The sequence below is a fragment of the Orycteropus afer genome, unplaced genomic scaffold (genome assembly GCF_000298275.1).
Source record: "Orycteropus afer afer isolate SDZICR_OR568_19922 unplaced genomic scaffold, OryAfe1.0 scaffold00064, whole genome shotgun sequence".
Classification (NCBI taxonomy): Eukaryota; Metazoa; Chordata; class Mammalia; order Tubulidentata; family Orycteropodidae; genus Orycteropus; species Orycteropus afer.
Window position 1 is genome coordinate 10,909,349 of NW_006921651.1, and position 12,088 is coordinate 10,921,436.

General features: G+C 39.4%; 1 protein-coding gene across 1 annotated transcript in view; it reads left to right on the forward strand.

The window, feature by feature from the left end:
* The window catches only part of TM9SF3 (transmembrane 9 superfamily member 3), a 64,562-nt gene that overhangs the window by 4,050 nt on the left and 48,424 nt on the right, over positions 1-12,088 (forward strand). Inside the window, exon 2 of the mRNA XM_007940003.2 lies at positions 8,179-8,374. Coding sequence (XP_007938194.1) covers positions 8,179-8,374 — 196 coding nt within the window. The remainder of the gene's footprint in view (positions 1-8,178; positions 8,375-12,088) is intronic.

Sequence of the window (12,088 nt, forward strand, 5' to 3'; positions counted from 1 at the left end):
GTTGTTGTTGTTATGTGCCATCGAGTCAGACCTGACTCATAGCGACCCCTCCTTGGGTTTCCAAGGCAGTATCACTACGGAAGTAGATTGCCTTCCGAGGAGTGGCTGGTGGGTTTGAACCTCCAGACTTCTGGTTAGCAGTCAAGTGCCTTAGACACTGTGCTCCCAGAGCTCCTAGTTCTCTGTATTTATAGTATTTTTAAGTCCTTAAAGAAATGTTTGACTACATCTAGCTCCATAACGAATGGTTACTGAGATATTTCAGTTAGCATGAAGGAGGGATAGAGTGGCCTCTTGGACATGCAACCTGTGCAGTCACACAGGGCCTACTCTCAGAAGGGCCCTGTATTTGGTTGAAATTCTTCGTAATTTTTTCTTTTTTAAACAATATACTGCTATATGCACTTAAGTGTCCTTACAAAGTTTAAGGTAGGGAAATACCTCTTCTCTTTTTGTTGGAAGAATTAAAGGACTAGGTGCTCTGATGGAGATGTGGTATCTATGTTTTGAAAGACAGGTAACATTTGAGCATAGACAGGTCTGGAGAAAGGCATTAAAGGCATAACAAACAGCATGAACACAATTTAAATGCAGGAAGGTGAAGGGTAACTTGAAGCAGCATCAGGCATTTTGATTTTTTGATGGATGCATGCATGGATGGATAATTGGATGGATTTGAAATTCTTGGGAGCTCTGGTAGCATAGTGCCTAAGGCATTTGACTCCTAACAAGAAAGCTGGTGGTTTAAACCCACCAGCCACTCCTTGAAAGGAAAATTGGGCAATCTACTTCCGTAGTGATACCGCCTCGGAAACCCAAGGAGGGGTCGCTATGAGTAGAATCGAGTCAATGGCAGTGAATTTGGTTTGGTATTGAATAATTTTGAAAAAGGGGTCCCACATTTTCATTTTGCTGGGCCCTGCAAGTTATTCAGTTGTGCCTGAGAAGGGACGACTACCTTATCCAGTTCCACAAAGCCACTTTCTCGTACTTTACCTAATGAATTAGGATTCATTTGACCTTTTGACCTGTATGGTGTTTTTCTGAGGTGCTTATTTATCCAAAGCTCTTATGTTATTTTCAGAGAAATGATGTGGAGGAAATGTGCTTTTGATTTCTAGACTATCTACAGATGTGTTCCTGTCAGTTTTGTGAGTTGAATCATATGTGGCTTATAAGATATATTTGGAAAAAAAATTAACACTTTCATGAAAGATGGACTCGTAATAGGTGATTGAAGGATCGTAAAAAGGGCTCTCTAAAGTGAGTAAAAAAGTGTTTAGGGTGTAGTTTAGTTATTTGTTTTTCTGAAACCAAAAGTACATGGACGCATCTAGAGTTGGATTATCATGCCTGTTAAAATCCGAAAGAACTTCATTAAAAACAGTTTCTGATTGAGAATCATGAATTTTAGAACTGGGAAGGGTTTGAGATCATTTAACTCAACCCTGTTGTTTTCCTAATGGCCAGCAGAGGACCCTTGACTGGCCCAAGGCTGCAGGAAGAATGTGAGCTCCTGGTCTTTTTCACTCATGCTTTTCAACCCATCTTGCTCATTCAGTTTCCACAGTAATTATTGAAGATGTCAGCAGCAGCAAAAGCATAGTCAAGGTCCCAGGAATCTTGAAGCATTTTATGACTTACTCAGTAACCTTGAATTTTTATGCGTTCTGTTTCCTCTACAAGAAAACAAAGTGAACTTGTTTTGTAGTTTTTCTACATATGCGGGCTCTATACTTGGCCCAAGTGTTATTTAATCAGTGCTTGTTGAGGGACTTGAGTAACTAAGGAGAAGCCAGGAACAAGAATATGCAGTGTTGGAAGCATGAAAGCCTATAAAGCACAGTGAACAGACCCAGACCTTTGCTCCTTTAAGATCTGTAATCTTGGAGGCATGTTGTGATTCAAATGTGGCTCATTGTACCTCAGGTATCCTTGCAATGTCTAATGTTTGAAGACTCGACCTGCGCCTAGCCCACTCTCAGCCTCTGCCTTACTTTGTATTACACCCCTGATTGATTTCAGAAAGGTTGTTTGCTTTACTCTGGCAAACGGTGGTCTCTGTCTCTGTTGAGCATATAGGAACTCATGAAACTTACTTGAATGTTTTTACAGAGAATAAGCTGTTTATTATAAGACAACTTCTGAGTGCTCAAATACAGATCTGTTTTTTAGGAAATGCCATAATCCATTGCCCTATTTTCAGCTGTACTCGATGGCAGACTGAAACTTTATTTAGGTGCAAAGTTATTTTGAGATAGAACAGTTATCTCAAAAGACTGTGTTTGAAAATAGACTTCTAATTTGTAGATTAGAATTCTGGAATTTTGATATGTGTGTTTTAAATAAAGGGCATTTAAATTGTGATTGCAAAACTGTTTTCAGAGCTCAGTTTTGCTGGTTTTGATGTGCATTTTCATTTTGGGTATGTATTTGAAAGTCAGTGGATATTGTTCCCCTTTCCCAAGAAAATGAAAGGTGGCCTCTGGGTGTTTATTCTGAGCCCTCAGTCCTTGACCTATGTTAGTTCTGATTTCTTTATTCAGATTTCACATGAGTATGTCAATATCATTATCTCCTAAAGTGTATTGCTCTTGAGAAAAGTTAATTCATGATTTTTGCCAAGGAGGAAACATTGGTGTGCCTCCTCTCCAGTACACATCCAGAATATTTAAACAAACGAGATCTTGCACTGGAGACTTCTTGAGCATAAAGGTCACTCCTCTTGTGAGAGGAGTACGAGTAGTTTATTAGGATTTTTTTTTTCTTACACTAAAGGCTCACATGGAGACGTTGTTCAATACTTAGTATTGTCTATACTTAGTACTGTTTGTAGTTGCTTTGTCCAGTTGCATGTTTTTTTCCATATTTTCTTGATTTAGTTTTGCTCTTTGGTTAATGAAGTTGACTTTGTGGTTGTTGGCTACTGTGGAGTTGGCCACTAACTCATGCATGGTGACCCCGTGCACAGCGCAGCGAAACGTTGCCTGCCTGCCCCGTCCCTGTGAGGAGTTGTGGATCAGACCGTTGTGATAAGGTTTTCATTGGCTGATTTTCAGAAGTAGATTGCCAGGCCTTTCTTTCTAGTCTGTCTTAATGTGGAAGCTCTGCTGTTTGGGGGCCTCTTGCCATTCCATATAAAGTTGAGGACTGGTTTTTCTGTTTCTGTAAAGAAGGTTGTTGGAATTTTGATTGGGATTGTATTGAATGTATAGATCACTTGCGTGGTATTAAAATCTTAACAATAATCTTTCCAATCCATGAATATGGAGCATGTTTCCATTTATTTAAGCCTTCTTTAATCTCTTTTAGCAGTGTTTTATGGTTTTCGTAAGTCCTTCATGTCTGTCTCAGTTCTCTAGTGCTGCTATAAAAGAAATACGACAGGTGGATGGCTTTAACAAACAGAAATGTATTCTCCTACAGTTTCGGAGGCTAGAAGTCCAAGTTCCGAGTGGCAACTATAGGGGAAGACTTGCTCTGGGTTCTGGGTGGAAGCCCTTTCACCTTAGGCTTCAGCTCTGCCTTCCAGGCCCACTGGAACAAGCTGGAGGCTTCTCCTGACTCATGCAGCTGTAGGGGCTGATGCACTCAGGATTGGCAGGCATTAGAGCAGGCTGCTGGCTGCTGAGGCTGCTCAATCTTTGTTGGCTTACAGGCTACGAAGGCAACAATCCCGAGATTGGCAGGCAACATGGCAGGCCACTGGTTCAAGTCCAGAAACTAGAGATGATGATGGGCCAAATGCAGGGTCCTTTCCATATGTACTGGAAGCAGCCCACACCCTGAAGGCAGCTCTCCTTCAACTGATTAAATACTCACAGCAGGTTCCACAATGAAGGTGATGACACCACATGAAATCTCACCATGAGGAATAACAATATCATGGCTTGCCAAGCCACTCAAGATCATGGCCCAGCCAAGTTGACACACAACCTTAACTACCACAATGTCCCTGGTTGGACTTATTCCTAGGTATTTTATTCTTACAGATGCTGTTGTAAATGGTCCAAGCATCATAGTAACATGCAAGTCACCAGCAACATGAAGCTGACTAGGGGTTAGCAAAAGTGTAGTCCTAACTTTGTAAACTTAATACTGATGAGTTATGTGGTCTTGGGTAAATTGTTTAACATCTCTGTTTTTTTTGTTTTCATAATCTGTAAAATGGGGAAATAATAGGATCTATTTCATAGAGTTTTGAGAGGATTAAATGTTCATATAAAGACCTGACAATTGTGCTTATTAAATGTTAGTTAATGTTATTGCAAAAGATGGGAAGATCATGCCATGTTAGGGATTGCCAGGGAAGGCTTTGCACAGAAAGGAAGATTTCAGCAGTTTGAGGAATAAGTAGGCTTTGGCTCAGAGGAGAGAAGAGGGGGCATTATAGATTGAGAAAATGGCATAAGAAATGAGGTGAAGCAGGCAAGGAAAGGAAGACAATTACAGACCATTTTGGCTGTAGTGGGCAGTTCAGAAGTTGGTTCTAACAGGGAAACTATGTTCTGAGTTGGAGAATGAAGATAACATTAAGATAAAGAACACAGGTGGCCTGAATGAGCCTCCTCTCATTTGGCCACTTCCCAGAGAGCCCTCTGATGGAAGGCATTACTCTTGTGCCCAGGGATCTCCTGATCCACTACTGCACCCTTGCTGTTTCCTCCCTCTTCTGGTTATGAGGAGCTCTGGTGGCACAGTGGGTAAGACATTTGGCTGCTAACCATATGTCAGTTCAAACCCACCAGCTGCTCTGCAGAAGGAAGATGAGACAATCTACTTTCGTAAAGATATATAGTCTTGAAAGCCCTATGGGGGTTGCTGTAAGTTGGAATCAACTTAAGGGTAGTGGGTTTCTCCTGGTTAAAATGCAGCTAAGTTATAAATATGTTTCTTCTTAGTAAGTGTCATTGGCCAACTCAGAGTTTTTCCAAGGAAAGTATTTTAAGAGTCTGTTGTGTGGAACAAATGGTTAAATGTTTGACTACTGACCAGAAGGTTGGTGGATCAAACCCACTCAGAGGCACCTTGGCAGAAAGGCCTGGCTATCTCCTTGTGAAAGGTCATAGCCTTGAAAACCCTGTGGAGTACAGGTCTACTGCACTCCAGTCCACCGGACAGCACCTGGTTTGGTGTGGTTTTAGCATTGCCTGGACTGTTTTGAAAGTGAGTTAGACTAGGCTTTCAGCCAAGAGTCTCTAAGTAGTAGATGGTGGAGGGAAGAACCTTACCTGGCACTCTTATTCCATAGAATGGGGGTACTCCCAGCTCGCTCAAGGACTTTGTCAGCATTTTTAGGGAAATGAAATGTTATTTCTCTTTAAAAAGTTGTTTAAAGCCTTCCTTTTGGTATTTTCTAATTTCAAGGTATTTTTAAATAAAAACACATTCTCTCTTTTGAGAAAGAACTCAACTTGACCTTGTCTTACAGTGCTTATTCTCAGGGATAATCAATGGTGAAAAGTAAACAATTTAAGTGTTGGTTTTTTAGGGGTTGAGTTCATTATATTTGGTATGGTCTGACCAAGACATTATCATTGCTCTATCTTCACCCTCACCTTTGTGTGTGTGTATCTATGCCTGTATCTGTCTATCTAATGGTTATTTCAGTCCCCTTCTCAGAAGGAATCTTAGGCTCTAAAGTGGTATAAATTTATAATAGTTCAATTTGCATCATGTCTTTACAACCCTGCCACCCTATTAAGGTGAATGTTTAAAACGAGTAACTTTAGAATGTATATAATATTTCAGTAGACTCTCATCAAGAGTAATGGCAAAATCCTCATTTATAGGCTCTTCAGTGTTCTTACCTGGATGCATTTTGTTACCTCCCTTTTTCATTTTTCTAAAAGAACTCTATTTCAGTCAGTTCACATACTTCAAACTTCATTTACTAAGTTGCTTATAAACTATATTTCCATGTTTATTCATTGTTTTCTCATTATATTTATTAAGTATCTGTTGCGTACATTATAGTAGGCAGAGAGCTTTCTGCCTATGCAGGAATAGTGAATGGGGCCAGTGCTAATACTAACTCTGGTGTTCTGGTAGGATAGTGAAGAGCAATGTTTTGAGAATTCTGAGACCATCTGGGTTAAGCTGGAAGCAGTGCTTTGATTGATTAGTGCTGTGTGTCCAAGGGCATTGGTTGGTAGAGTTGTGGCCTGCATACATTTGTCAACCCAAAGAATAAAAAGAATAGTTTTGAATGGGTTGTTGTTGTTGTGTGCCGTCGAGTCGGGCGCAACTCATAGCGACCCCTCTTTCGGTTGCCGAGGCAGTTTCACTGCAGAAGTAGATTGCCCAGCCTTCCTTCCGAGGAGTGGCTGGTGGGTTTGAACTGCCAGCCTTTTGGTTAGCAGTCAAGTGCCTTAGGCACTATGCTACCAGAGCTCCTTTTGAATGGCTGTATGTGGCTATATCAACATTTGGACTTTTGATTCATTCCTTCTTACGTGAAGGTTATCACGTTTTTCTGAACAGTTTATGATATTTTATATTGTTATTCTTTCTGACCCGTCTCTACCAAAGTAGCTAATCATTATTTTATTCTTGCTGCAAGAGCCCTTCCTTAAGTGTAATACTTATTTCTTAATTATTAATCATTAACTTGTCTGACTCCACTTCTTAAAGGGAAGGACAATGGACAGTATTTTATTTATCTATATCCTTAAAACCTAATACCATGGTTGGTACATGTCTCTTATGTATTTTTTTAAAAATAGGAGAGTTGGTTATTTCTTTGACGACCTGGATAATCTCTTACATGTACACAGGGACACTTATTATGTTTGAAGATGAGGTGACTGGATCTAAGTCTTAGGCAGGTGGTGGTGTGAATCAAAAGGAAGAGACAGATGCTTTGGGAAAGGACAGATCAGTTAGCGTTTAGTTCTGTGGACTGCAGAAGGGGACTTGGGTGTGAGTCTCCATGCCTAAGAGAGTGATAGTACCATTAGAAAAACAGGGGTGGAGGAGGAATAGATTTGAGTGAGATTAATTTGGTTTGGGGGATGTTAATTTTGATTGAAAAATTGATTAGTTAGTTGAAGACGAAGGACTGGAAAGAATGATTTGATAGGTTAGCTTTCTCTGTAATATGCTCCATAGAATCCTACGTTGTTATAATTGTTTGTTCAATGTCCATCTTCTCCTATAGAGTCTATGCTCCAGTAGGCAGGGAACATGTCTGTCTCCTTCAAAGCTGTATCCTCAGTGACAAACACAGTTGTTGGCTCATGGTAGGCACTCAATAAATAGTTGTTAGTGAATTAACTGACTTCTGTGCTCTTAGCTGACTTAAACGCATAATGTGTTGTCTTTAGTTTTTATTGCTAACTAGGATAACTAATTTACCCAGGCAATTACTTTTCATAGAATCATTTAAATTTTAAACTTCAGGGGATTTTTGAAGTCTTTGGTGGAACCCCCAGTTGGACCTTGGAGAGGTGAAGTCACCTACCCAGAGTCATGGGCTCCGACTGCAGACTTGGCTATGAAATATTCACACATGGGTAGACCCATAATTATTTATTCAAAAAATGTGCATATGATACATGTCTTTCAGGCTGATGAAGGGGAAGATAGAAGGTTGGCTTGAATGGACTGGCAGTTTTCATAGTATGTTTTTCTCTTTTTCTTGTTTTCTTATTTCTCTCCTATCTCGTACTTCAAATAGGGCTGTTCAAAAGACTGAAAGGACATGAAATTTTATCATTTTCATTAACAGCATTGGCTTGTTGGAGTTTCTAATGGTTAAAATGAGATCTGTATAACCTGTTGGTTTTGCTTCCTCTTTCCTTGTCCATATAAGCATGGTGAATCATGTTGGTTCTGGACTTACCATTATTTGATAGTATAAATATTAATTGTAAGCATCCTCTTATGAGCATATTGGTCTTTAAACACTGTCTTCTATAAACTTATATCAGTTTGGAAAAGACTAATCTGCCTGAGGCCATAATCATAGGATATAATCATAGGATAAAAATTCACAGAGTTTCATTTTTAATGTATAGACATTGATCACAAAATTAGAATAAGCTTCCAGTATTTTATTCTATAGCTTCCTGAACAGAGAGAGTACAAATACTTTGGTTTAGAACAAATAAGTATTCCCTTGACTTGAATTTTTAAAAAAAAAAAAAAAAAAACACCTTTTCTTACCTTATTTTTCAGTATCAAGATAAAGAGGAAGTTGTCTTATGGATGAATACTGTTGGACCCTACCATAATCGACAAGAGACATATAAATATTTCTCACTTCCATTCTGTGTGGGGTCAAAAAAAAGTATTAGTCATTACCATGAAACCCTAGGAGAAGCACTTCAAGGAGTTGAATTGGAGTTTAGTGGTCTGGATATTAAATTCAAAGGTAAGTAAACCTTAATAGTCCTTACAATCAAAATAAATTCCTGACCAAGGTTTCTCAGCCTCAGTACTACTGACATGGGTCGGGGACTACATCATTCTTTATTGTGGGGAGCTGTCTGCATGTGTTAGGATGCAGCCACGTCCCTGGGCTCTACTCATTAGACACCTGTAGTACTTCTTTCTCCCCAGTTGTGACAAGTAAAAAATGTCTTCAGACATTGCTAGTTGCCCTCAGTTGAGAGTCACTGCTCCAGATTCTAAAAAAGTGTTTTAATCTGTGAGTGACGTATATTGCATTCTGAAAAATACATAGTAACTAACAAAGGTTTCATTATTAGGGAGCTCTGGTAGCATAGTGCCTAAGGCACTAGACTGCTAACCAGAAAGTGGTGGTTCAAACCCACCAGCCACTCCTCAGAAGGAAGGTTGGGCAATCTACTTCCGTAGCGATACTGCCTCAGAAACCCAAGGAGGGGTTGCTATGAGTCGATCCAACTCAACAGCACATAACAACAACAACAATAAAGGTTTGAGTATTTGTAAGATAACAAAATAATTGTTAATAATGTTATACCTCCTTAACATATTTCTTTCTGAAAAGGGTTTTCTTTAAACTCTCTAGCATTTGGACATACATGGCTAAGTAAGGCCAGCATAGATTAATAGTGAAGTAATCTGGAGGTACAAGGCTGTAATGGGTATATGGATACTTAATATTTTGTGTAGAGCTTCAAATTCAAACTTGTACTATTGGCTCAGCATGTATTTATCAGTGTTGTATTAATTTGCCCTCTTAATACTTGTAGGAGCTCTGGTATTGTGCCTAAGGTACTTGGCTGCTAACCAGAAGGCTGGCAGTTCAAACCCACCAGCCACTCTTCGGAAGAAAGGTTGGGCAATCTACTTCTGTAGTGATACTGCCTCGGAAACCAATGAGGGATCGCTATGAGTCGGGTCTGACTTGAGGGCACATAACAACAACAATAGTAGCATGGTGTGCTTTTAAATTTTTAGTTGAAGACTTAATAAACTTAGGGAAAAATTCTGTTTATATATTCAGTATGTAGTTATCTGTTTTATCAGGTCCTTTAAGTTTGTTTGTACTTTTGTTTTCCTCTTTGAAATTTGTCTGAGAGTGTATTTCCTGTATAGGCATTTTTAACCTGGTGAGCAGAACCTTGAGTAATTGAAATTTCTTTAGGATCTTTGATTAGGTGTCTTGATTTTGAATAGAGCCTAGATCTTGTAATCAAGAGCTTTGATTTCTAATCTCATTTCTTTCCCTGTATTTATTTGAGAGCAGTCATTTACTACAATTTTGACTTCATTGTGTCCATGTGTGAAGTGTATAGTAACTGACTTCTGGTATTCTTAGCAAGTGGAGGGAGGGGGATGTGAAACAAGCTATTTAAAAGACAATGTTACTTTAACTTTGATTTAGTTAAATGTTATTCTTGTTTTTAGAATTTTTGTTGTTGATGAAAATAGGTAAAAATATTTGTGATACCCCTCCCCATATTCCTTGGAGCTTAATTATAAAATTAAGCTGTAAAGTTAAACCACAGAGGCACAGCCTGTAATTGTTGGAATCAAGCATGTCCTGAGGCTTGTATTTTAATGTAATCAGGTAATTTAAATATTTAATCACAAATAAGGAGAAAACTTAGATTAGAATATGTGATGTTTGAAAACCTCAGTACTACTTTCATTCACTCAATTTCCTCCTTTCCATATTTGGTGCACATTTCCAGTTAAAGAGGAGCCAGAGGAAAAGAAAAGGCAAAAGCCTATTTTGCCACTGTGGACAGCTGTCATCAGTTTTTTAAATCCTCACCCTCATTTATTCAGTGAGTGGCTCCTTCTGCTCTCTTGGACCTTTTTCTTTCCTCGATTCTTGAGGCTGAGATGGCAAGATTATTTGAATACAGGGAGGTAGTTTTCATAGGGTATAAAGGTGGGATTTATTTTCCTTTTACACTAGGCACCTTTAGACTAAGGGAGGAGAGCTGGCCAGCTGTTATTCAATTGGGAGTTGGCAGTTCCTTGGGGTCTTACCAACACATCACCACCAGCGCAGATGCTGCTAAATTAAATGGTCCAAATGAAATTGTAAATGCAGATAGATTTCTCTTTCCCCTCTGCTGTGGTCCTTTCCTCACCCTGTTCAACAGTAAAGCAGATCATGCTTGGAAAAAGTGTTTTAGGAGGCTTCCTGTTTATTAGGAGCTCTGGTAGCATAGTGCCTAAGGCACTTGACTGCTAACCAGAAGGCTGGTGGTTCAAACCCATCAGCTACTCCTCAGAAGGAAGGTTGGGCAATCTACTTCCATAGTGATACCGACTCAGAAACCCAAGGAGGGGTCACTATGAGTCGAGTCCAACTTGACGGCACATAACAATGACAGCAACGCGTTTGTTACTACAGCATCATAGAATTTTAAAGGTAGAATGTACCTTAGAGATTGTGTCACCTGATTCCTTCTTATGGAGGCCCAGAGATGAAGTAAGTTCCCTAAGGTTTATCGTAGCATACTAATAAAATAATGAAAATGAGAACATTATCTCTGTGTGAACTAGGGAAGTACTGTTAATCATCTTTCATCCCTTAAGGTTGTCATTTTGAAGGGTCTACTGAAGGCATATATTCAGATAAGAAAATAAAATTTTAGGAATATGATGAAATCAGAAAAGCTATACATACTCCCACATATCTTACTATTAAATAACTTAACTGAGGGAAGAAATTGTTTCTCCAATATTTTGTCTACATTTAAGAATGAAATGGTAAGTTGAGAGTGCTGCACATGTAGAGACATGCCAAGGGTTGTTTTTATTTTAGTTCTCAATGGTTGGCTGTTTTCATCCTTAAAATAAGCTGATGAGATTTATTAGTGCTATTTTACGGATGAAAAAATTGAGGCACAGAGAGGTTGCATAATTTATTCAAGGACACCAGCTGGAAGGTGACAGAGTCAGAATGCTAATTTGGGCATCAGGCAGCTGAGCTTTAGGGTTAGAGACGTCAACCACCATGCAGTATTTCCCTCCAAATGTCTGCCTCGGAGTTACAGGCCTGAGTGCCAAAGGGTGGAGAAGGAGCTTGGGGTGAATGGAGGAAAATAAGTCCTGTCATTCAAACTAAAGGTTTTACTGCATCTTCCCCACCCTGTTTTCAGCCCCTAGCGTATACTGTTCTGCCATCCTTGAATCTGGAAAATTTGTATTTCCTAGAGGAAACTGCTTCTCACCTAAGTTGAGGGAATTCATGGGGCTGTGTGATGGAATGAGGAGGGACCGGAGCATCCAGCCTCTCCATTGCAGACTTTTGTACATTCCCCACGTGTCCCCTCCGTTTCAAGGCCCTCGATGCCACCAAGTCCTCGTTGTCTCTTGGGTTCTATGACAACAGTCGGCACCCTTCTTAGAAGTATTTCTCCTCTGTTACAGCTTCTTCTGCCCTTTTAACCATTTGCCATCTTCCATCTGTTTAACATTTTCCAGAAATTTGTTGAAATTTTTGTCTTGTGAACTTTCATTCTTTTTATTTCTTTATTGACATGTTAATGGGGTTTCAGTAAATAGAAGGAACATACTTGTGGTTATTAATCTGCCATGTTAATTGGACGTTTGAGAACTTGATGCAGTATTTTAGACTGTTTTTAAACAAATAGTTTTGTTGTTGTGTTGTTGTTATGTGCCGTCAAGACAGACCCGA